Here is a 26,376-nt window from a genome sequence, read left to right as displayed (position 1 = left end):
AGGAGGGGTGGGGGGAGTCGGAGGGAGGCGGCGGCTCGCTTCTGGCAGCGCTTCCTCTTAGCCCCGCTTTCGCGGAGTTTATTATTGACAGCCCCCTCCGGGGTTACAGTTTATAGGTTAACGATTAAGAGAGAATAATTTGATGGTGGAGAAGCCTTGCGAATTGCTTTCGCTTAACGGAACTAGGATGCACAAAAGCCATGCTTCCCGGCCCGGGCTGCCAATTCGTTCCTCTGACTCAGGAAAAGTTCCTCTTGCTTTTCTCTTGTCCTCCTGGGGTTTGAAGTGACAGTGCTACTGTTGGTGAGCACTGGCTGATCTGAAGATCAGTTGATAAAGGCATGAACACGTGAAGAAAATCCCCCGTGGATTTACTATACCTGCGTATTTGGTTTTGAAAACTCGCGTAGTAGCAAGGCTAACTCAAGAGAGTCTTTGTGAGGTCTGAAAAGCACCATTCTGCTAGCTTCCTGCATTAAAAAAGTCCTGAATTAGCCCTTTTGTTCCCAAACCAACATAAAAGGATTTGGGGATTCCTTCTATTTGCTTGACGATTCCCTAGATGGCCCACAGTCACCTTTACAGTCAAGGGGAACTAGAAACCACTCTTCCCTTTCCCTTCTCCTTCCCTTTCTCCTTCCCCTTTTCTTTCCTCTTTCCCTTCCCCTTCCCGATCACCTTCCTCTTTTCTTAAGAAGCTTGTAATATCCAAAAGCACTGAAAGCATATCATGTCGAATATTATTATCCACAAAAAATGGACCAGTGTGTGTTTACATTTTTGAGAAACTATCTAATTTTGTGTTCTTTCATTATTTTTCTTTAGGACCCTCTCCTCATTCAGCATGCAGGGTGGACAGTGCTCATTTGAAAAGCAGGTACTTAATGATTGATTTTATGCTCTTTATTCAAGGCCCTATTTACCACACACTCTTCAGACTCTGCTGAGAACAAAATTATTCATTTCTGGGTGGGAGAAAGAAGCACAAAGGGACTAGGGTTTTGGTTGGGACCCTGCTCCCGGGTACACAGGATGGGGTTTTCAGAGCGCTGCAGGGTGGGTGCTGCTGCGTGTGCTCAGATCACAGCCCCATTTGCCTCTAGCTCAGGAGCGGATGCTCCAGACTCCTGCACGTCAGAGCCCAGATCTCCAACAAGCTCCCCAAAATGAGAATCAGTCTTAGAGAGAAAAACATTCACAAGCCATATAAATTAGCTTCACATGACTTAATTAGCACCACATAGGAAATCCGTCACACAAACTCACAGGGGTAGAGTCACATTTTCCAGGGAAACATATACCAGTCTTAATCATTCTCTCTCTTTTTATATTCCCTACTCATTTACTAAATACTTTCCAAAAGATGATGTTGGGGTCCTACAGAGAAATTGTTGCTTCCTGTGCGCAAAGCTGGTGCATCTCAATATGTTTCTGTTTTTCCAGTGTCAGATGAAAGGTTTCGGTATGAAACTTGTGTTTGATTATGCAATTACAAATGATCACATGCATCGAGCAGACAAATGTTCTGCTTAATCTACTTACTCTGTCCTTTGAAATCCTAATAACTGTTCTGGTAGAGCTACGTATTCTTTAAAAAGAGGAGATTGCACGCACAATGGCAAACACTAAAATAGATATCCACCATCAAAATGTAATGATGTGGCATTATATTGGCACTTAGGAAGATTGTTGGAAGAGTTTAGATCCTTTAGATTGCCTGCATAAAAGTCTGCACTCTGAGTTAATAAAATAATTGATAGCAATAGCAGGTTGTCAGCCTCGAGGCAGTTTGATACTAGAAAGGCACAGAGCACTTTGCAAGCGAGTTTCAAAACTATCTGCTGACAGACGGGTTTGACTGTGATCAGCAGCCGAGAGCAAGGCTCTGCCCCGCCGGCGCTGCTGGCTCTGCAGGAGGATATCTGGTCACACACCCTGTCCCAGCTGGCTCTGGGCTCTGAGCTCGTTGTACAGCTCGTACCAGTCCTGCTGCACCCAGCGTTCAGGCCCAGGCTCCTCCTCACCTCTGCACTCTATTTCTAACCCCCACCTCTCCCAAATCCACAACCCTCCTAGACGTCCCCTCACATCTGCTCTGGCTCTTTCGTCCGTGATGCCACGCTTGGGCCAGGCTGGAACTGCAAGCGACACATCTTCCCTCGTCTGTGTTTTCATGGTCTCGGCTCAGAGCAGAAATTTCAGGGATGTCAGGAGGATCCTAATATTTATATTAGGAAAGCAACTTTGAGTTTATAGCTGTCAGCTTGGTACAGATGTGACCTGAAGAAGGGAGGGGACACTGGGGGTGCAGGCCAGAAGGGATCACCTGTCTCACAAAGTCCAACCACTCAGAACCACAGCAGCCGTGCAGTGGACTCCTGCCCACACCACAGACCTCAAAGGATTCCCTCTACCCATCACAAATTTGGCAGAAAAAAACCCAGCAGCCAGAACTATGATGTGTCATGAGAAGACCAGAGGGTGACTGAGGGCATTGCCAGTGTCCCTACGTGTCAAGAGATGTGTTAAAGGGAATGCCTGGAAGACAACACAGAGCCTGGCCCAGTCTAAGCCACTGCCTCTCGCGCTGGTGCAAGCAGAGTCATCAAGAAATGCGTGGTGTCCTCCAGAGGCTGCCGCATCATAAAACCACAGAATGGTTGAGGTGTGAAAGGACCTTGGAGATGTCTAGTCCAGCCCTCTGCAGGTCCAGTTAGAGCAGGTTGCCCAGGGCCTGCTCGGCTTGAGTCTTGGACACCTCCAATGACGGAGACATCACAACCTCCCTGGGAAACCTGTTCCAGGGCCTGACCAACCTCACCTTGAAAAAAATCTAAATTAGGCTGGATCGCTAAGACAAGGCAATATAAAGTTGCTTCATGATAGTCACGAGCGGCACCTGGGACCACCAGTGATCCCCAGAGGGGACTTATCCCAGACTGCCAGCTCCCTCAGCTTACTCTGCAACTTAGAAATAAAAGCACAGGGAACATGATCTAGAGTCACTGAAGTTGTCTGGATGTGAGCCAGCAGACAACTGGCTGCAAGACTTGGTAGAGAAAGTGCAGCGTGGTAGTGGTGAGCTTACACACCTTGCACTAGCTGAGATACGTCTGTACCACCACCAGACTTCATAATTAAAGTATTCTCCATCACCAGTCCAACCACTCCAGGTACCCACCACTATGGCAGTACCAGAGCTATAGAGGACATCACGTAGGATGTCACAGCTAAGGTAAAACACTCCTTTATCAAGAGTACCTTCACTTTTAAGTCATGTTAAAGGCTGGGAAACTCTAACTTGCTCCTCAGAATTTCATTAATCTTTTTGTTTATGCTTTCATTGGGATGAAGTAGTCCAAGAAACACATTCCTGAGTAAAGCAGCACTTGCAACATTGTGAGACCAGATAAGAAAAACACCAAGAAATAAAAGCGGGGAGGGAATAGATAGGAATCTCAAACTCCACCTCACCTCTGAAAGTCAGAAATTGTACTGTGCATCTGGCACAGTTGTCTGCTATAGAGGAGAGTAACCAGGAAGCAAAAGGTGGAATTGGTTTAGCTATTTAATGATGTGCTAATAGACTACACATTTCTTTGATAAGTTGCTCCCTTTAAAAATTCACTAAACTCTGAACAGCAATGGATTCCTCTTGTGGATCTTAGAGACTTGTAACAAATGATTGCCTGATTATAAAATTCTCTGTAAACAGGGCTTTGCAACCTTTCCAGCAGACCGCCTTGCTCTCTGTTGGCTTTTTATCTTCAGTGCAGAAACATATGTAACGTTTATAGCAAAGGCAGCGCTTGCAACTCTCTCCAAGTTCTCTAACATGTTACAAAAAGCCCAAATATTTCTGTTTTTGCAAAACAAAACTTTTCCTAAATTTGTGTTTACTTACATACATGAAAAAGTATACTGTGTTGCTTGCCAGACTTAATTTTTTTTGTTTGTAAAACCTTCAAAGCAGTGAAAATCTTTCATCATTATTTTGGGGTTTTTTTTCTCCTTTTGGCAAGTCAAACTCATTTGGTAAGTCAGACCTGTCCTCTGCTTTCTACTTAGCCAGTTGCTTACTCTTAGCGTAACGGGTATTAATGAGTTCAGTAGCATCTTGATAGAATGTGAAAACTTTGAATATTGCAGGAGGGGAGAGGCTGATTTTAATTTGCTGCTGAAGATATAGTGAACAAGGTGATCCATTGGGCCTTTTGGAGACAAATAAATAATGAAGATAAATACAGTAAATTCTTGAAACATGACTGTAGGAAAAACCTGAGAAAAAGACTTCCAGTTGGACTCTGTGCTGTTATATCTCAGGCAATACATTTTATATAGCATACGTCATGCACTCTAAGAAACTTCATTTGGTGAGCTGCACTGACAACTGGCTTTGTTCACCTTTGTTCTTATTTGAAACAGGTTGTTCCATGCAGCTGTTAAACAAACTGTGCACGCACACACACATGCACACACATTTGCACACAGGCTTTTTTATTACTCCTCAGATCTTTCTAAGTCAGTCATGCTGCCTAGATTTTAAATTCTTTTTCTCTTTGCAGCATGAAAATTGCCCTACGTTAGGATCTGCTGCCTTTTATGGAAGTATGATTCAAAAGTTTTAACAAAAGTATTTCTGGCTTTGTTTTCCTTTTCCACTTTTTTTCCCCCTCCTGGTTTTCTGCTTTCTTCACACTTGTGTGTACCTTTTTCATCTCTGGGAAAGCTCAGTATCTCCAATACTGGTGGATCTCCCAGAAGTAAAAGTGATTACAGCTGAAGTAGAACCCATCTATGTCAAGGGTATTGTTTTATAGTATGATTTCATCATCATTTTGTGAATAAGCACCAACAGTGTCACAGAAGCAGGCTGTGGCCCTTTGACCAAAGCATCTCTAGAGTCAGGGGAAAAGGTGTCCAGGACCTCAGAGAAGTGCACATGGCAGGATGGTGCCTTACTGCCTGCTGTGGACCTGCCATTTTTAGCATTGGCTGCTTCATGTATCCATGCTTTATCAGAGCACCCCACTAATGTTGTCGTTACCTGCTCTGGTCTCCACCCTTGTTTTTCTAAATTACTCACTTTTGATGTGCTAGGTGTTCATGTGGAAAAATGACGTGGAGGAACGAGCTTGAGGCTTTGAGGGCAGGGAGAGCCGTGCCTGTTCTCAGCTTACCAGGAGAGACTTAGTCTTTTGGCAGTGTCTTGGCCTCTTTTGCACAGCCTGGGTCTGGAACATGAATTAAGCCTGACTGATTTTCACCTGTGTGATGCTTTTGTTCTGTTGGCTGCTGGGTCTCTGTTGTTGCCCCTTCTGCTGCCTCCCCCTCACCTGACTTCTCTGACTGTGGGTTTATAGAACAGAAATACTCCATCTAGAGATAAGAGTTACATTTTTAAGTGTGACAATAAGTAGCTCATAAAGAACAGTGGTGAATATTCCCTTACTGTAAACTGACAATCAAGGCAGAATTACTTTTTTCCCTGAAGTGTATCATCTGTTGGTGCAAACAAGTTCTGGGAAGTCCCAGTGCCTGTGCTCTACTGCATTAAGCAACATCATCTGCTTCATTTTTGCTGTATTGTTCTTTATATGTCGTCTTCTGCTTGCAGCTCGGTCTCTTTTCTATCTTCTCTCTTCACCATCTTTTTTCCCTCTGTCATCCACCTGGAAGGCTCTACAGTGCTCTACTTTTGCCAGCAGCTACTTCCCCTCACCACTCCTTCTGTTTTCATTAATCTCTTAATTCAGATCCACTTCCCATATTCTTTGTCTTGTGGCTGCCATCCCCTGCCCTAAACCTGCCTCTTTGCTATTCCTCATCCTTTACCTTCCAGTTCCATCAGTTCAGTTCCTGTCCTGTTGCTCTAACTCTTGCTGACCTTTTCTGGACTTCCTTTTTTTTGTGCTTCTTCTCACTGACCTCCTCAAAGCAAGGTGATCCAGTGACTGGGACTGAAAGGCACCTGAGTCCTGCATCTAAAACTAAAGGTTGTCCACCTCACTGCTTCCCATTTGATACACCACTGAAAGAATGTATTTGATAGAGTGAATAAAACAAGTGGGCAGGAAAAACAAGAGAAAACAGGGTCCAGAGAATCACTGCTTTGTTTTAGCATCAAGCAACCCAAGTGATGGTGTCTGGAGTCACCATGACAGGGTCTCAAACATGGGAAAGTGTTCAAAAAAAAAAAAAAAAAGAGTGAAGAGGTTTAAAAACTGGATTTAGGAAGTAGCATCATTCATATAATTGCACGCACTGGGCTAGTCAAGCGTGGAAAAGCTCACACAGCAGTACAACAGCAATGCAGCTTGAGAGCAAGAGCTTGCTCAAGTGGAGTCAATATAAAAACTCCATCTCCCTCAATTCAGGTTCTCGATTTTCTTAGAAATACAGGCTATGTGTGCACTGGTTTATATCATATTTGGCCACCTCAGTCACAGCTTGACATAAGGATTAAACAATGCACACTTATAAAAGTGGAGAAAAATAAATAATCTCATGAAGATTCCTTCTTGATTTTTAAACATGACTTCCTGTGAGCACTGTATTCAGTGATTTAACAAATAATGAATCCTCAGTAAAATTTTCAAATGCTGTAAAAGAGCAGTCAGCGGCTGCTTTTATGAGCTAAAGAGAGACTGATGGATTTTAACAACATCAGCACTGAGTAATCCTGGCTGTCACACCACATCCTAATATACTGTGTCCCAACCATCAGTCTGAAAGGCTGTGAAGGTATTTCTGTTAATTTTCATGCCAGGACCCTCAGCTCTTGCCCTGAACACAAAGGAGCACACAGCTGCCCACCACATCCATCTCACAGCCCCACCGTTGCCAGTGCTTTTTGCCCCTGTGTTCTGGAGGTGCAGCATAAATGGACACCCCACCCCTTACCCCCCCCAAAAAAACCAAACCCACCACAACCCTGAAAAAAAAACCCAAACAAAACCCCCTACACCTACACAAAGCTTTTCTACTACCACATAGCTAATTACTACAGCTCATGCAATTCTTAGGTTTGCTGCTTGCATTAGAATATTTGTGTCTATTGAGAAGCAATCGTAGAAGAGACTGTCCCCACAGCACTCACCCAGGGGCTAGATTCTCCTGAGATTTGAGCCTGCTATTTTAACCTCCTGCTTGTAGTTACTTAGAGCAGGATCCAAAAAAGACACACAGATTTTTGGAATGCAATTAATGAATAATTTAAAGAGGGACAGATAAAAAACCCCAACCAAACACCACCACACATATAAATCTGAATGTTCATAGGCACCTGATTTTGGGGCAGATCTGTATCTTGGTCACCCAAACTTGCTGTAGCACATCCTTGGAAGTCCTATCATCTTGCCTGAGCTGAACATCATTCTCCACCTGAGGTTATTTGTGCCTCATGAAATACATGTCTTTACACACGGAACAGCAAAGGGAGGACCAGGGAGACATGGGCTGACCACAGCCATTGCGCAGGGATGGGAGCCATAGGTGCTTCCATTCAAAGAAAGAGTTGGAAGGGGGCTGCCTCTTGCACCAGCGCTTGTGGACCGCATTACTTGCCCGGGGAGTGGCATACCTGGTTTTATTTCTCTCCTCAGGCTGAGATAATTCCAGCTTGCGCTACCTCTTTCCAAGATGATGTCCTGACCACCAGCCTGTTGAATGTTTGGATGGCAAAAGGGAAGGACAGGGAAAACTTATGTACCCAGATGGAGAGCAAGCAAGGAGAAACTGGGCCAGTTTCATACAGCAAGTGTGAATTAGAAGGTACTCTTCTTGTCTCTGCTTGCCTTAAAATTTCTTTCTGCCATGTCTGTGTTGCCCTCTGAATAACTGCAGGGGTTATGCATCCTGGCCCTGTTGTTTTCTAATCAGGTATTTGGTTGTCAGCTGTTGACTTCCACTGAGCATCCTTGCTTACAAATCACTATTATTTTTTAAATGTTATAGTGACATAAGTGTAAGTGATACCTCACACACAGAGAGAGGCAAAATCCATCTGCAGAAGCTTGCAGCCTCCTTGGTAGAATCAGTAGGCAATACTGACCAAAAATAATTCAAAATACAAAGGTGTTATTTGGCTGTAGAAATTATGTAAAAATAATGTAGTAATAAGTTATTATCATCATAAACAGAAATGCATATAGAAGTTATATAAAAATATAGTCATACAGGAAATAAATATTGTTGATAAGTTATTTTGCTGGAGAGCAAACTCTTATCCAGGAGCTATAACTCCACTCAAGAAACTGCTGAATGTAATACATTTTTATATATATATACTTCTACAGGTACATACACACACACACACACACACACACAATTTTAACATTTTCGGCGTTCCTACCCTGGTTCTCATTAATCCCATTAATCAAGAAGAGCTCTGCTGACTTCAAAGGAACTGCAACAATGCCAGCTTTGTGCTCATAAAATCCAGCGTCAAGTTGGCATTTTTACGGATTAGTTATTTCCTAAGACCTGAAGAAGCTGGACGTAGACGGCTCAGTGTGCTAATGATGGGCACAAAGCAACAGTGCTTGCCACCGAAAGCAAGTTGGGCCAACAGTACTTGGTCTGTCAGGTCAGGACATGAGCCAGTCAAACCAGGACACACTCTTCTCTATCGTAGGATTAGCGGTGCCCACAGAGCGTGAGCTGTGCAACAACAACTGCAAGCAGCAGTGCCCTATCCTCCACACCACCCGCCTGTCTTTCACCAGTATGGACACTGTTTTGCCCCTACTGTTTTTGGAAACCAGGGCTGTATCCCAGCCAGTAATTTGCAAAATGAAAAAATGTTGAAAGCTATGCATCCTTTTAAAACAAGTTAAGTCATCTAGGAAAATCCTGATATTTAAACGATGAAAGAGAGTATGTCTATCCCTTTCCAGTTCCTCTGAAAATAAACATTTTAAACGGAACTGTACAGGAACTTTCATCCTGTAATATATATACTTGTCACCAAGAGATACTTTTTTACCTATGACATAATTGCTATCATCAGAAAAGCAGTGCTGTCACTCTGCTATAATTTAGCCTCATTTTCTGCTGATTTCTTTATCTTTTCTCATTAGGGCATTACATATTCAGCTACGTTACTATTAATCATTCCCTAATATAAACAACTGGATAACAGAGCTGTGTGAGTAATTGATTTTTCAGTTCCAGAGCTGAACCAAAAATTAAATAAGAAATTATCAAAGGAAAAAAAAAAAGCTTTATTTTTCTCTCTCATTCAAGTGAAAAAAGTTTCATGTGGATTTCAGTGAAACATTTGTTCATCTTGAACAAGCAATTTCCTTTCCATCTTTGTCATTTTAAAAAAAGCACCACATAGAGAGGACCATATCAAGGCCCTGTTCACCAAACCAACAAGTGAAAAATCTTCACTTTTTGGAAAATGGAGAGACCTGGCCCAGTGAATTCCTGTGTCTGGGGGAATTTGAATACCCAGGCACTGACCTACAAGAAGATTGTCATCCTTTTGGTGAAGAGAACTCAAAAAGTATGTAAGTGACTTGTAAAAGTGGAACAATTTTACCTGGGAAGAGTGGGAAACAGACACCCCAAGAGACCCAGTGACATGCCCAGGAAGGCCTCCTCAGAGAGGTGGGTTCAAGTCTCAACAGGTTGATGGGAGAACTGAAAGTCTCCATGGTCTAGGTGAGCAGCATAATCACAGGATTATTTGATATCGTTTTTTGACTAGCTGGTCTTGTGAATTAAGCCACCAGATTTTCTTTGATGACATTTATAATAATTATCTTACACCCAAAATGGCATTTTTAATGAGTTTTTAAAAAATTAGTCGAAACAGTAGTTATGGCAACACAATATTATAATCACAGGTGCTTTACAAATATATGCTGAATTATACATTTTGCATTCTGCATTTCTTCCCCTTCACATTTGCACAAGCTTTGGCAAATTTCACAAAAACGTTTGGTTTGGATTTTTGCACCACCTGGGTTTTTTCTTCTGCCTTAAGATTTTTCCACATATAAGCCTTAAAAAGAAATGAAAACTGAAACGATGCAAATATAAAACTCATTGTTGGTATTCTCCACTGCTGGTGGAGATACTGCAGAAAGGAGAAAGGATGCACAACGTAGCACCCATCTTGGGAAAGAAGATGGAAAAAGCATCACATCTGTTTAGGGTTAGGAAAGCTTCTATATAGGCTCACTGAGTCAGAATAACCCCCCCCAAGTCAGATGACATCTTGAGGTTCTTCATACGGCTTAGTGGGAGTTATCATCTGACAATGTAGAACAGGTCTTGAATATTTGTAGGGCATTAATCAAAATAGTAAGTCTTATACTTTGCTAATCAGTCTGTACATCTCTGCACAGGTAAACTTCTATTTAAACCTAAAGCAAATATCCAACATGTTCAAGCTTGAGTGACTATTAGCATATATTTATACTTGTAAATAAGTGGCATCTATCTAAATTTTTTAGCAATTCACTGAAACCTGGCACTTCAACTGAAACCTGTTTCTAATCTTTCTGAATGAGGAAGCAATTTTCCTTACATGACCCTGATTCAGTTCTTGTTTTCTTTGCCTAAAAAAATGACAACTTAGAAAGATGGCCTCAGTAGAGCTGTGAACTGATATTTATTTCAGTAGTATAATAACTCTGAAACATGCCAAAAGCCCCTTAAATTGTTACCTATTGCACCCTGGACAGAGTTTGGGTTCGTGAGTAGATTTTGAATGAAGTAATTTTTTCCCCCAATCTGACCCTGGGAGCATTTGAATTGATGATTTTAGCAAGCAAACTTGCTAGGCATAATGAACTACATATAGTTTTGTATAATAATTCTCTCTCAAGGGCTGTGAAGCTGATGCCTACTTAGAAAAAATTTTGGAAGAATAGCTGAAACAACACATGATGCCATTTTATATAATCCCAGAAGTGACTGAAAGACTGGACAGTTTTGAGGACTATCCAAGTGTGAAGAGATGGATTTGGATTAGTCCCAGCTCGTGGCAAGCCTCACATTGTATAAGACTCGCAATACTTTCATATTGTTTCTCCACAGTCTGATGTGGCTGTTCTTTCGTTTTTAAATTACCTTTGGAGCCGTTTTGTTGGAACTTGGGACCATATTCATTAGTTAAAACATAAACTTCGAGCAGTTGCTGTCTTGCAGTCAGCTAGAGCTGTAAAACAGGACCTGCAAAATGGATGATCTTCAGATTTACTTAACTGTGCAGAAATGGTATTTGTCATTGCCAGGTTTTTTCATTTATTTCTTTTAATAGACTACCACAGAATTTGTGATCCGTGGTCCTGTCAATATATTACATTGACAGAAAATAGCCAGCGTTTCCAAACCATACAGATAGCACATCAGTGTAAAAGAAAAGAATAAAAACTGTACTGTGGGCCTTGTCTTCTACATTATAAGATTAAAAGTTTAGAGATGCACTTACTGAAAAGTAGGCAGAGAGTGACTCAGTGCTCTACTACAGAAAGTAATGTGCAGTAAGATGAGTAACTACTGTACGCAATGGTGAATTCCCACAGTCCCATTGGGCTGGCTTTTCCTTTTTTTTTGGGTCACAATTTGGAAACCAAGACACAGAAACAATCACCATATGAGAAAAAAGTCAGAGTACAAATATGGCTAAGAACTCTTGGAGAAAAAAAATAGCAAAAATCTTTCTGTAAAGTAACCTGATTTCCAGACTTTAAAGGAATCACCAACAGGTTACACAGTTACAGGCCAAATCTGTGCTATATGTTTGCACCATACACCTCACCCCAATATCTCTGTATGGGGCTATTCTTACCACAGAATTTGGCCTTAAACTGGTAAATCACAGAGATTTATTAGCCCTGAACACTTCATACTTTTGGCTTGATTGTTCTCTAAACAAGTAACTGATGGATACTCTGCCCTGCTGTCTTCCTGCCAGCTTCTTTATTTTACAATCTCCATAAAAATCAAGAGAAAATGCAAACTGGAAAGGTAACGCAGACAAAATCTCCAAGCTATGTCACACTCCAGCCTTTACACTTGCTTTGGTCCATGAAATAAAGGGAAACAAAAAGGCAAGCACTTCCCAGTGAAAGGTTTGGTGCTGCCGTCTCGTGGGAAAAGGGAGAAGGAGAGCTTTGGTAATAAAAGCAGAAGTGCAAAAGGGAAAAAAAAAAGATTTTAAAAACTTGCTAACATCAACACTCCCATTTTTGTTTCAAGACGGCTGTGTGCTTTATTGCTCGCAGATCAGTTTCCTTTGCAGGTGATGTGGGCCCAGAATTACATCACCAGCAGAGCAGCCAAGAGCATCTCGGTGCCAGGATGACCGAAGCCGAGAGGAATGTATTATCACAGACCTCCGAGGGACTTGCCAGTGCATTCCTTGCTGGGGGTGCTGCGATGGGGGAGGCAGAGAGGAGACAATTTTAAACGAAGACTGAAAGGAAACTTTGTGGAGGAAAGATCTGGGGTCACAGTCCTGCTGTCTCCTCTAAGCAGATCTAATTATGGCCATGTACTTCAAAAAGAGGGTTTAACCAAAACCAGATTTAGCAGGGCACTGCTTAGGAAGTACAGACTGAATCCTTGGCCTTGCCTTTGAGGAAAATGTGAAATGCTTCAGCGCACTGGGAACACTGTCGATGTGGTTGTAAAGAATAATTTGAAGCTGCAGCAAGGAAAGCAAGAGCCAGTTTAAAATCCTCATCACTTCGATGAAGTCTTACAATCAAAGGTGACTAAACATAATATCGATGCTTTCAGACAGACAGTACTTACATTAGATACTGGGTGTGTGTTTAGTGACACATTGTGTGGTGGGGTAAGAGAGTCTCAGCAGTCTGAGGGATCTTGCTGGAAATGATCAAATTACTCACAAAAGACTTGCACAGATCTCCCTTAACGAGCTCCAACAAAGCCTTTCTGCCACATCGCACCCTCTATTCGGCAAACCACGTCCCATGCATATGAAAGCAACTCCCTCCTCCCCCCATTTTTTAAGGCTTTCAGGCGATTTCTGCCCATCTCTCCTGCAGGACAGGCTCAGTGGTCCTCACCAGAAGCCTCCTTCTGAACCATTAAAATCAATGAGAGCTTTCCAGTGCTTTTAATAGCAGCAAAATGTGCTGTCAACAAATGGGATTAAAAGAAGAGTACAAGACAAATTGTTCAGAGATTAGCACCTCTAAAAATGTCAGGATTTTAAACCCCATCTCCTAGGTCGATCAAAAGGTCAAAGCAGTGCTGAGGTTACAGTGAGCTCTCCCCTTTTCCACCAGAAGAAAAAGCCCTGCTGTTCAAATAAAAAAGCTTATAATTGATCCTAAAGATTTCTCCCCTCCCTCCCCCAGTTCCCTAAAGGAGAAGGCAAGAGGGCTAGGACTAGGCAGAACAGAAAACAACCGAGCACCACTTCACGTTAAGCCTGCTTTACACAAGAGCTTTTTGGGGTTGGGATGCTGCTGCGTGGTCTTCTGCTCTTCAGGTGTTCACGGCAAGCCACGTTGTCAGTGCAGCTCCAGTCAAACCCCTCATTCTCCACCTGACAGACCAGAGACTCCTTACCCCACCGACTGCCACCAAAGGTCTCCCTCTGAGGGGACCCAGGGGCCTCCAGCTCTTCTCCTTATTCCTCCAGGAAGATGGTTGCTTTTGCACTCCTGGGGATAGGAGATGCCCAAGGACTACTTGATGTTATGGAACCGCAGCTGAGGTAGGCAAGCGTGGAAAAGGGGAATTTTCGGCGAATCGTAAAAAAAGAAAATACTATCCCTAACTTTCAAAACATTCCCATCTTTAGATATAATTATAGCGTACTATAGGGAAATCAGCAAAACACTTCAGACACCATGTCTGTGGTGGTCTTCCACTAAAAGTACCAGATTTCTTTCATCAACATCTGGCAAACGGTTGTCACTACTCTTTTCCTGTAACATGCCAACCTTTTCCACAACCTTTCTACAGCTTAGTTGCACTTGGTGTTGCAGAGCCAACACCAACAGTCAGGCCCTCCAGCTTTCTCCATTTACCCCTCCTAGCTGTCTACATTTTTAATATCCCCATGTACAATTTTCTCTTTTTTTATTTTTTATACTTTTCATGCATAATTATTCTTGACAAATCATGTTTTCCTGTTACTTTCTTCCTGTGCAAGGCTGGAATAATTAGTCCCTCATAGGGACTGTTTGCTTTCATATCATGTTGTTGTGGATGGATTAGAGACAATGTATGAAAGTGTATGTAAAAATATATTCCAAAATAAATACATTAAAAGAGTGCTAGAAATACATTAGAACTGAGGCGTATTTCTGCTCTTAAAGAATTTCCCTTTTTATCTTGTTCAAACTTTCACAGGACAGCAAAAGCAGATGTGGCCTCTAAAAGTTGGTGTGGACAGCAATGGTTAGGAAAGATTGGTAAAATACTGTGAGGAAAGAAATTACTCATATTACTTAGATCCAGCACAGAAATTATTACTGCTCTCTTTGTACCAGACTGCTGTGAGATGGCCGTCCCACAGGACTGTTCTTCCTCCTGCTCACCCTGTCTCATTAACATTATAACTGCGAGTGCAGCGGAGTGGCTGACGGGCAAAGTTCACCTCCGTGTCCCTTTTCTGTTTCATGGAGACTACAAGTCTGTTCAGCTCTTAATAAAATAACCCTAAGGCCTCAAAGCACCACAGTAAAACAGATTATATATAAAGTGGTACTCATAAAACAAGAATGCCTATGCAGGACCCTGAGAAATGCTTTTGGACAGGTCAGTTCTCTGTCCCAATATGGAGATTAAGTGAGTATGGGAGGTTTTTTTATGTTTTAACCTATTGCAATTTAATCTTTCCACTACAGACTCTTTCTTTTTGACAAAAATCTATTGCTGATTGCCACTGTGGGACTTTCCTAAGAAGTCATCCCATCACCCTCTCTTTCGCTGTGAATATAGCCCTCAAAGGATACTACTTCCAGTTTTTAACACCCACAAATATGTGGGTGCAGCCTCAGTTTCATGTGCACACAGCAAAGATGAGGAGTTGAGATCATTTAAGACTATACACTAATGAGTGGTTTCCAGCCCGTCCTGATTTTGCTAATCTGCTCTGCAAGTGATCGGGGAGGAGGACCCTGAAGAGGGAGGGACGCGCACGCTTTGTTTTCTATGTTAAGCTACCTGCTATGTTCTCTGCTTCGTCGCTACTAAACTTGAAATTAATTTCCTCATTAGTGCCTTAGACAAACAAAGTGGATTAAGTAGCAGACATCAGGTTTCTCGTGTCACTCAACATAAATCAAGATTGCTTCAGCACTGCAATTCTCCCCCCCGCCCCAGGCACCAGTACAGAGGCATTGGCAACTAAAGCCGCCAGATTTAGTTGCTCTTAAATATCGGCTTTCAATAGAAGTTCAAACTCAAATTCTGCTTTCTTTATTGCTGTTTTTCCAAAAATTGTAGAATGTGGAAAACCTGAAGTTTAAAAGACATGAAAGAGCAGGAAGAGTATGAAAAAATGCCCACAGAGATGGGACTTGGTATCTTAGCCGTAGTAATGTGAGACAGAAAGCTCTTTAATCAGTTCATTGAAGGAAGTCAGTTTAAAACAGGTCATAATCTTAGGCTATTTAATGGCCTTCACGAGTTGAACTGGAATAATAAGAAGGCACCATTGTCAAATTAAAGTGAATATAAAATGTAAAGACAAATGTAAATGGTATTTTAATACCACTTTTGTAGCATTTTAGTTGCCTGCATGTCCACACATACAGGGATACTGAGCACAGAGAAAAAATGGCATCTATGAGAATCAGATGTGAAATTGCTCCTTACTTGGAAATACAACAAATTTTTTATTTTCTGTTAAGAGAATCAAATTGCTAAGATGCAGAAGTATTTTTGTCCTTTAAAGTTTGCCAATCAACCCAAGAAAACAGAGAGACAAAAAAACCCCAGCTATTTAACCAGGAAATATGGTCACTGTAGCTCATGTGCCACCTACTCAAAGTTGGCACTGAACTGAGCTCAGGAAATACACTAAACAATTTAGCTCCTGGCTTTTTGCAAATGTCTGCCACCAGACTGTGGTTTCCTCAAAAGCATTTCTTCTTTGAACTTGCCGTATTTTTCTCAGAGCTTTTTTTTTTTTTTAAAAAAAAACAACATTGTGGATTGATTTCAAGCAGTTTGGTATGTGCATGAAAATTTCATATTGAAAAACTGAGGCTGTTAGCGAGTGCTCATTCTTGCTGGTAGGTGCTCTTTCTTAGAGACTCAGAGAACAAATTACTCCAACAAGGAGGACAAACACTTGAAGAAAAAAACCTGGAGAGTATGAGACTGTGAGATAAACCCTGTAGATAGTCCATCGCAGACTGGGCACATTTTAAAAAACATGAAAATATTTTCTTCCAGGGGAACATAGATCTTGCCTGAGGCATGCATCTTCAAAAATATGAAAAATAACGCAAATGGTTTGTGACTTTGCCAGCCTAAATGTGTGGGGCATGGCAAAGTCCCTACCACTTGTGTGCCAGTATCCTAATGTGTGTTGTGGTTTTCCTTACCCTGTCCTCCTGCTTTGACAAACAGTGCCCTGTCCTTCACAAAATGCGGTGCTTAGCTAAGCAAGCCAGCCCCAAACTTGGCCAACATAAATAACATCTGATCAAAAGCTACCAGGAGGTGAACCCAAAATGGGTATGAGTAATTCATAACAAAATCATGCCTTAATTCAAGTGCACACTACAGGAACATTCAATGGTATTCCTCCAGCTCTAGACTTGCACAGTAAGGTACTTACTAATAACATGAGTGGACCGACATTTACAAATGGTTTACACATAAGTTTAGTGTCATTTAAACACAGAAAATACCAGCCCATGTCACTGCTGAACCACAAGCACTGGGACACTGGGGATACTCTTTGCACCATCTCAGGTACTCACCTCTCCCGCTCCTGTTCCAAGAGGTTGGTAAAGTCATCGCTCTTGTTCATGTAATCTGTATGTTTATGTTTCTCATTTTCTAGCTCATAAACTGTGCGGCGATGGCACTTTTCTGCCAACAGGAGCTGTTCCAGCATGCGCCGATACGTCTCTTTCTGCTTTTCCTCAAGTCTGTCCAGCTGGATTGTAGGAAAGGAGAATAGACTGTTTTAAAGGTCTCCTTGCTTACTTCATCTGATTTATTAACCAACAATGTTGTGTTTGGTAAATGCAAGTCCCATAATTTTATGTCTTGGGCTTTTACATAAAGCAGTGACTAGAAATAAGAGTAACTGTCCTGTAAAAGTAATGATTTCTTTGGACAGCGTGTTTGCCATAAACATTTGCGCGGTTTTCAGATACACAAAGGACAGAACTCCACTTAGTTTTAGGGTAACAAATAATATTGTTGTAGTGCAGAATTTCCCCTGTGGTGAGGTGCTGTGTACACTTTCCTCATTTCGCACGGGAAAAGCTGTAGCAAATGCCAGGGCAGGATATGCGCCCTCAGACCCTGGGAGGCTGAGTTCACGTACCTATATGGGGACTAGACACCTATATGTGGAGCGTAAGGTGTAAGCTCAAGGCTGAAATTTGAGTTATGCATCTTCAATGCACCTGTAGGACTGCTGAGATAAAAAGTCTAAGCTATTTAGATTCAGCACAGATTCAGTTTCGTATTACCAAGTACAATTCATTATAAGCCAGAGGCTTTTCCCCTCAGCCTGTTTTTTTGACAGGAATTTCTCTTTCTTTATTAGAAACACTTTACCTTTTTTGTCTTCTGGGTGTTTTTTATTACGTTAATACGCCAATTGTTATTCAAACAAACCCTAAGGCCAGGGATGTGTGTCTAAAATGTTGCCAGGGCACTCGGAAGCTGTCACGGCTATTCATGTTGCTCCTTTCACCGTTTCTTGGGAGCAGATGACAAACTCCATCCTCCTCCCTGCCCAAGCAGCCTGCAGCCCTGGCATTTCTCTGCTTGCCTGCCCCTGGCACGGCAGCTGGCAGAGCCTGCTCTGCCCAGTTCCAGCCCTTACCCTGTAGGAATTACATCTTCCTCCTCCCTGGCTGCACCAGGCAGCTGCTGTTTCAGAGGGTCCCTCAGCAATCTGAGGGAAATAAGCGAGCAGGAAGACCACGGTGGCGATTTGCTCTCCAGAAGTTGACCACAGCAGTCAAAGTAAAGCAGTCATTGCATTTTATAAAGGAGCCAGGTCAGGTTCAGCCTTTGAGAGTAGATCTTTTGCACTTAGGAAATTTTGTCACCATCCTATTTTAGGTCCAACATAACCCCTGTGGACCTACACATGATAAAAGTTTTACACTGAGGTCCCCATCAAATTATCAGCTTCTTTAGACAAAAGCCCTGCTAAGCTCTTTTAATCTTGTTCAACAGTATTTCATGCATGCTCCCACATGCTAATGTTTGCTTTCCTTATTTACTATCATCCCCAAAATTCCAGAAGATGCTTCAATAAGAATACACAGTATAAAGGTAACCTGTGGTAGACACAATTCCTGGTGAAAGACTTAAATGTTCTAATAGGAGGAACGATGAAAATTTGGACAGGCATTATAGTATATTATACTGTATGTTGTTGCATGATCTTTCTCCATGCCTGGAGTGTTATGAAACTATAAACATGAGCAGTGGCTGTTTATTTTGGCATTCATGCTGGCCTCAGACATTCCCAGGTCTATTCTACATTCATTTATTGCTTAGATTTTAAAGCAAGGGATCAAGTCCTACAGGTCTCTTTCAGGGGCTGAACTGACTTTGCAGTCCTAGAGCTTAAGTGATGTCAAATGATCGCAGATTTATGATCCCATAAATACGGTCAAAGTCAATCTCTGAAGGTCTTCTTTTCCTAACTACCTACACGATAGTGGTCTAGTATGCCAAGAAAATCAAAGAGTGCTTACCAGTGCTGCAAGCAGTAGAGGTTGGAGCCTATAATTTAAAGGAATTTAAAAACCAGAAATGTAACACCCAGAGATTTTGTTCTTGCTTAATGGCACCAGCCCTAAGGAGCATACAATCTCTTTATTGTTTGTGTTCAAACCGAAGACTTTGCTTACAACCTATTCTGCAGTTGAGTGAACAAGAATATTCAATTTTTCTTTGATTTCTCGTCATTTCTACAAATGCTGTGTTATCCTCTTGCATGCTTTGCACACATCCAAAATATGTAGAGTCTTACTTCTGGTTAGGATTCTGCCTGCACAGACATAATGATGTAAATCAAGAAGTCATTACCTCTGAAATTGGTTTCTCATACACGTCTTCCCCTATAGACTTTTCTTGGGCAAGGATGGCGTCCCTGTGTAGCACTCGGAGCACGTTCTCTGGAGCTGCAGACCCATAATGAGCTTCTAAAACTTCAGGTTTGGTTTTCTCTGTCTTCAGCATGTGGATCACGTCCTCCCTTGCCTGTAACATTGCAAATCACTACCATAAGCCAACCTATTAACCAACAGGGAACACAGGGAAAATAGGGGCATTTCATATGTACAGATTGCATACATAAAAAAAAAAAAAAATTAGAAGAATGCCAGGGTGCCCATGCAAATATAAAAACTTTGGGAGATATCAGAGTAAACATGATCTGTGCAATCCAAATGTTGTCCTTGTAGATATTAATTATTCTATTCTTGCCTGCCATTACATTTGAATGCTATGAATTTTTATCTGGGTTGCAACTATAGCCAGGGAACATCATTACTCTTCATATACTTTATTCACTGCCTGTGCTGTTCTCTGACTGAGGTAAGGAGGCGAGTAGAACAAAGAGCACAAGTGGGCTGAATTAATATTTCTCAGACAGCCTTGAATCAATTATTTCCTAGTCATTCTCTACCTGACTTTATGACCAAATATTCTCTTTGAGTAACTTTTAAAATAAAGTTTTCTAACTTTTGTTTGTTTAAACAAAACCCTAGAACTGTTGCAGATGCTGGCTAACTGGCAGCAGACCCAAAGAGGCTGAGCAAACCCCCCCAGCAGCAGAGGAGGGCTGCTGACGCTGGAGCAGGGGCCGTCCCTGGGAGCAGTGGTGCTCCTGTGGCCGAGGGGAGCGCGGGTCCCAGTTCCTGCTCCCTGCCCTGAGTGGGAGCCCCCAGTTTCAGGCAGCACGAGCAGGTGTCTGGGCATGATGAGACTGCTCTGCAAGGCCACCTGGCTATGAATGAGGGGCAATTTAGGGCTGTGCTGTGGACAAACGCTTAATCCTGAGCACTGTTTCTAATGATACTTGCCAATATCTGTTAAGCCATCTGTAAAATAAGGGCAGGGCACTTGCTTGTCCTTCAAGACAGGTTTATAAGGCCGTGATCCAGGCAGCAGCTGTAAAAGGTACAAGTTTTCGGTGGGCAGGAGGGAGCTCCCCAATTTCCCTGAAGAGCATCTCTCCCACAAGCTCAAAGGGAGGGGGGGCAGAAGAGTACAGGCATCAATTTTTCTCTTGCCTGCCCTTCCAACACTCAACCCATGTGAGCTTGGGAAGCAAATTAAGGGCTAAGGAAAGGTTCAGATATTTTAGGAAAAATCCCTTGCAAATCCTGCCCCTATGTAAGCAATGACTGTTTAGGATTTATGAACTGCCCAACATTTCATGCTTTCCCACAGTGTTCATAATGGCACTCCATATTATCCCTGTAGCAAATCTTAAATCTTTACCTAGTACCACAGAGGCACTGCAGCTCTGCAAAACCACCTGCTTTTAAAGTGAGCAAGGAAATAATTTCAGGAAATGGTAAAGACCCTTTAGTCTTTTTTTTAATAAAAGAGTAACACGAAAATAAAACCAAAAATGAACTTGAAGCAAAGATCATGCCACCCAATTGAGAACTAGCCCAATTATAAACAGCTAGCTGTAGGGGCTTACTCAGTACATTTTGTAACCTTAAGTAAAAGCTTTGCGCATGTCTGCAAGATACAAAATACAGACTGGAATGGTATTAATGTTGTTTCAGCATGAGTGTGGGAAAGGTGCATCACTCATGGATGTCAAAACTACAAGTGAATTATGTGGGCTATTCCCAAAGAGTGCCAAAAGAGCATGTGCACCTCACTACATCATGTCGCGGAAATACACCACTCTCAGTAGAGGAAAAATGTTATTTTAGGAAAGTTTTAGACAGGTTTGAGAATATATCATTTTTTATAGCCCTGTAAAAATAATAGTTATCTTAGTGTCTTCTTTACTATGAGGCCAATGCTTCTATATTGAAGAAAAAGCCTTTAAAAAGTCTAATAGCATAGCATGGGACTCTAGGGGGATTTATAAATATCCAGATTTTATGATGTGTTGTCTTAGGCCCTTTTAGGAAGAGACTGTTTCGGGGCCATGTCTGTATCCTGCCCCAATGAACAAATTTGATGTCCCACTGTGTGCCTCGCAGCAAGGGCCCTGTGCTGCAGGCATGCTCCGGGAGAGCACTGTGCAAAGGGACCACCGAAAATAGCAGGATTAGGGGGCAGCCCCCTTCTACCCCAGGCACCAAGGGCCACAACCAAGCATGCTGAAACCTTGATTCACTTTGGTCCTGAGCACAGAAAGCTTCAGGCCCCACACAGCCCATTCCTCAGGGAAGGGCACACCTTGGACCTTAGGCTATTTGGGAAGGGAGGAGGGTGAGTTCGTTCTCTCCTGTTGAAGCTGTCGGGCCCCAGATGGCATAATTAAACATTGACAGGGCCAGGCAGAGCAAACAGAGACAACTCGGGCTCTATGACTTGGAAGAGCAGAGCTGGACTCCAGTCCCTGCAATGGTTATTTAATACAGTACTAGCTGACAGAGGGACCGAACGCTGCTCTTCCCAGTGAGTGCCCCAGCTCCTGCTCAGTTGTGCACTGCTGTGCATACTTTCCTTCCAGACTCATTAGCCTTTAATCATCGATGATTAAAATGCAGCAACTTTAGCAGGAGGGAATAAGAGCCCCTGAAACAGCTTATAACTTGCCAGCTGAGAAAGGTTTCTGGAAGCTGTGAGTTTAGGTCCCCCGAGAGCCAGAGGAAGCCGAGCCAGGGGAGTGGGTGATGCTGAATGGAGGAACTGGCACCCCAAGCAGGAACGAAGGTGCCCAAGCTCAGTTCAGAGCTTTGAAGGAAACCTCTATTCATTGCTTCATCTTTAAAAGGAAGGAGTGACACACTTAGCTCCAAGGGACAGGGCAGGGCTGTTAGCGCTGAAGACCCTTCGCTACAGCCCAAGGGGAGGGTACCCAGCCCGGGGACAGGCTGGGTGGCACCATCCCCAGGACGCAGGCAGCCCCCCGCTCATGTACCCCTTCTTGGGCACCCCACGCTCTGCAGACACTTGGAATCTGGATTGCGTTAGCATGGCAAGGTGCCTTCTGCCTTTTCTGGGCTTGGCCATCGCTCCCATCATTATCTTTTCAAGGGTATCAGCTAATTCACCAAGTACTCTGTTTCAGTGCACTTACGATAACAGTTTGTAAAAAGCAAACTTACAAACAGATACTCAGGTTGCTAGGAAGCATTGGACCAAAAAAGGGGCCTTGTGCTAATAATAAACTGGAGAGAAATTTGCTTTCATTTGGTCAGCAACAAGCCCCAGCAGAGGAAGATCCTAAAGTGCAGCTAGACTAGGTCGGAGAGGGGCCTGGGTGACATCCTAACCTCCCATCAGCCTCAGGATTTGCAAACTCCAGTTAGTCTCTCTGAAACTCCTCAGGATAATATAGAGGGAAGGAGCTGAAACAGCTGTGTAGGTCTGTGTAACTTGTGATTTCAAGTTTCCTCCAAATGACTAATTTTCCACTGAAACAACTAGAAGAGAGCTCAGGTAGAGATGTTTTCTTTCAATGTATAGTGAACAACTGTCACTATATTAAACTGCATGATACAGACCATTTTCAGAAAACAAGTCAGAATAATCCTGTAGAGTAATACTTGGGCTACTTCAACACACATACCTGGAAAGATGTATGAGAGGCTCAAAGTGGGGGGTCTTAGCTAAGAAGAGAGAACCATACCGGCAAGCTATCTCTACTGATGGACATCTACTGTAGGTGCCTCCCTTGTCTCAGAGCACAGTTAGCATAAATCATAAGCTAGGAGACAAACACAAGGAAGACATTTCAAATTGGAAGTAAGCTTGTATATAAATCCCAGAGGAAAGTTGTTAGCTCTTTTGGTAGAAGGAACATGGTGTGTTTGACACAGGAAAGCCATCTCTCAAGTCCTTTTTTTTGTTTTGTTGGTGCTCTGATGAGAGAAAGTATTCAGGCATGAGAAGACCACATATTGCAACAGCTTGTAACACAATGAAACTTATTTGTGTAAGTCCAGAAGACTGCAATTAGTCAGAGAAGCTCTTTAAAGTCAAGACACAGAACTGACAAAATACATACATTTACTTTTATTGGTTTTTCATTACTTAAATTGTCCTACAGAAAACTCCAAGCTAATTTTCTATCTATACTGGTCAGATTGTAGGTTCTTGAAAATAAACAGACTTTTCTGTTAATAAAGTGTCCCCAAGTACCTGATTCCCTAACAGTAGAAGCAATAAAGACAGATAAATGAAGAGGCCACTTTTACCTCTTAGTAATACTCTCAAGGCAAGAAACACAGAAGGCCAGATATGTTCAGAGGAGTTTTTCCACACTCTTTTTCTTCAGGAGCAAAGCCTGCTTAGAGACTCCCTGTCCATCAAACTCATAGAACCACAGAACAGCCCAGGTTGGAAGAGACCTCAAAAGATCATCTGGTCCAGCCTCTCGTGGGTAAGGAAGCCTAGATGAGATCATCTAGCACCATGTCCAATTGTATCTTGAAAACTTTCAGTGATGGGGACTCTACCACATCCATGGGGAGGTTGTTCAAGTGATTGACTGTTCTCACTGTAAAAAATTTCTTTCTTATGTCGAGATGAAACCTCTCCCAGTGCAACCTATACCCATTGCCCCTTGTCTTCTCCATGAGAGCCTCCATCTTCTTTGTAGCTGCCCTTTAAGTACTGGAATACTGTGATGAGGTCCTCTCCGAGCCTTCTCTTCTCCAGGGAGAAAAGACCTAATTTCTTCAGTCTTTCCCCATAGGGCAGGTTCTCCAGCCCTCTGATCACCTTCATGGCCTTCCTTTGGATCTTCTCCAGCTTGTCTGCGTCTTTGTTGAATTGTGGGGACCGGAACTGGACACTGTGCTCAGTTAACTCCTTCAGCTGTCCCTGCTGATAGAGGAACTGCAGAGCTGAACTGTATATAAGCCTTGCTTTACGCTTACTGGAGGTGCCAAAATCTAAAGGCTGATGACCTCAGAACTTGAGTATGTCCATGGAGGGGCTGACGTGCCATGGAGCACTGCTGTCCCCCACAGCTTTGCCCACTCTCCTTTTCCTCCTCTCTACTACCCACTGATTAATGCACTTACTTAAGATGCGGGGTCTGGGTTTCTACCTGGGAAATACAAGAAAATGCTCCCCTCCCCTCAGGAGTGCGTGCTAGCCTGCCAGCTGGAAGGCTGATGTGAGGCCACTCTTTGCAGGGCTACCCTGAAACACTCACTTTTTGGCAGAATAAAAGAGAAGGGCTGTCTTTTGCTCACTGGCTTGAGCAGAGCAGGGGTCTGAGTTCCAAACCTCACTTTACTACATGCCTAGTAAAATATTTAAATGATATAGAAAGGATGTAAAGAGGTCCCTGCATAAAATTGAAACCATTTAGGAAACAATAGCATGACTCTGCTGCTTGTAAAAGGGGACCGGCAGCCTAGCAACCAAATTCTTGGTCAATGGAAAGACTGTTACACAAGCCCGGCGTTCGGACGTGCTTCCTCCTCGTGCCCTGCCCTGCCAATTTACTACAGCCCTCTCTCCCCATTCCCACAGTCTTTGGCCTCTCCCTTGAGACTGCTAACAAAACTCAGCACCCACTAAATGGGGAATTTTTGCCATAGGCCATTTGTCACCTGGGAAATGGGACTGAGCTGACCAAACTCGTTTCATGTAAGGCATCTAGTAAATCGGAAAAAAATTTCAGTTGTATTCAAGATGGGCTGAATAGAATCAAAGTAATCACTGTCAGCTGAGAGTAAAATCCAACTCAAGATCCTTCGCCAGTACATCTCCTAAACTCTTCCCCTGACTTTTGTTTGTAAGTAGCCTTCCTGCAAATTCATAGTGTGTGTCTCTCGAAATCAGTTACCAGTAACTATTTTCTTCATAGGTCCATGTTTGGAGCCATCTAAAATACATCTAACTGCTTCAGAGCAATCTAAATATTTCAATAACATGATGACAATCCTCTCAATTAATTGAAACAAGTTTTGAAAATTCAGGAGCAGGAGTAGTATTTACAGGCATACACGTATCTAATATTTGGAAGACCTGATATTTCCAGCTTTTGACTATTTCTTTTCTATTTATCATGACATGTTGTTATTCCTGCACAAGTGAAAGCACCAAGTAATAGAGGTTTAATGATTATGAAGTCATATTTTTCTTGCCAGTGATTAATGGCAAGAAATAACTACCAAACCATGGACAGGAACCTGTACTTCTACTTGCATTGATGTTACTTGCATTGCACACAGTTCAGGTTATTTATAGTGCAACAGCTGCTCTGTACTGCATCAGAAACTAGATAAGGTCACAGGTTCTCCATGTAATGTTGTGGTCTTACCAGTGGCTGATTTCCGAAATTCCAGTAGACTTTACAAATGTTTCACCTAGAGCTAACAAACATCACACTCAAGGCATCCTTCTGAGGGAGATCAGGAGGATGTTCTCACATTAGTTTCTGCACTATCCAGGACAAGCTCATGCTGTGACAATGCCAGGGCAGGAATAGTCTTATTTCTGAAAATTCCCATTAGAGACCTCAGAAGGTGAATTCCGTGTGCTTAGTTTACTTTAATGAAGAAAGCATCTTCAGGCAGGTGTCTGCAAAACTTTCTAAACACTAATCCCTGTTTAAACTCTGTAACTTCCCTTCTTTTCTTACTTAGGAGGAAATTCAAATAATTAAAAGGAAAGTGCACTTTCTTCATTTTGTGTCATGATGCTATGAAGATGAATAGAGAAAGTAATAAAAATTACCCCTGCTGACTGGAATGACATTTTTGTTAAAGGCCCAATTCCTCAAACTATCCCTACGTACTGCTACAAGGACTGGGTAGCAATTTGTCTTTCAGGTCAGATGTACTTAGTGTACAAAGCATGCTTCAAAGCTGGGAAGTTAGATGTTCTGTTGCATCATACAAAGCTCCTTTTTGCTAAAAACTCGAGAAATATTTTTCTCTCCTATACCAGGTGTCTGAAGTAGCCTTGCTTATATCATTCACTCAGTGATTCCAGCTATGCAAAATGCTGGCTAATGACATGTATACGTAGTTCTTCTTGCAAGAAAGACTCTATGTACAGCAAAGCCTT

The 26,376-nt window shown here is 42.5% G+C and overlaps 1 protein-coding gene across 1 annotated transcript in view; it reads right to left on the bottom strand.

The window, feature by feature from the left end:
* Positions 1–26,376, bottom strand: part of FILIP1 (filamin A interacting protein 1) — a 108,686-nt gene that overhangs the window by 26,362 nt on the left and 55,948 nt on the right. The window contains exons 4-5 of the mRNA XM_010565772.1: positions 19,237–19,410; positions 16,935–17,113 (exon numbers count right to left, since the gene is read on the bottom strand). Coding sequence (XP_010564074.1) covers positions 16,935–17,113; positions 19,237–19,410 — 353 coding nt within the window. The remainder of the gene's footprint in view (positions 1–16,934; positions 17,114–19,236; positions 19,411–26,376) is intronic.

The sequence above is a fragment of the Haliaeetus leucocephalus genome, unplaced genomic scaffold (genome assembly GCF_000737465.1).
Source record: "Haliaeetus leucocephalus isolate CR32 unplaced genomic scaffold, Haliaeetus_leucocephalus-4.0 Scaffold195, whole genome shotgun sequence".
NCBI classification, from domain to species: Eukaryota; Metazoa; Chordata; class Aves; order Accipitriformes; family Accipitridae; genus Haliaeetus; species Haliaeetus leucocephalus.
Note: the sequence above shows the minus strand (reverse complement) of the source record. Positions and strands in the feature narration are given on the sequence as shown.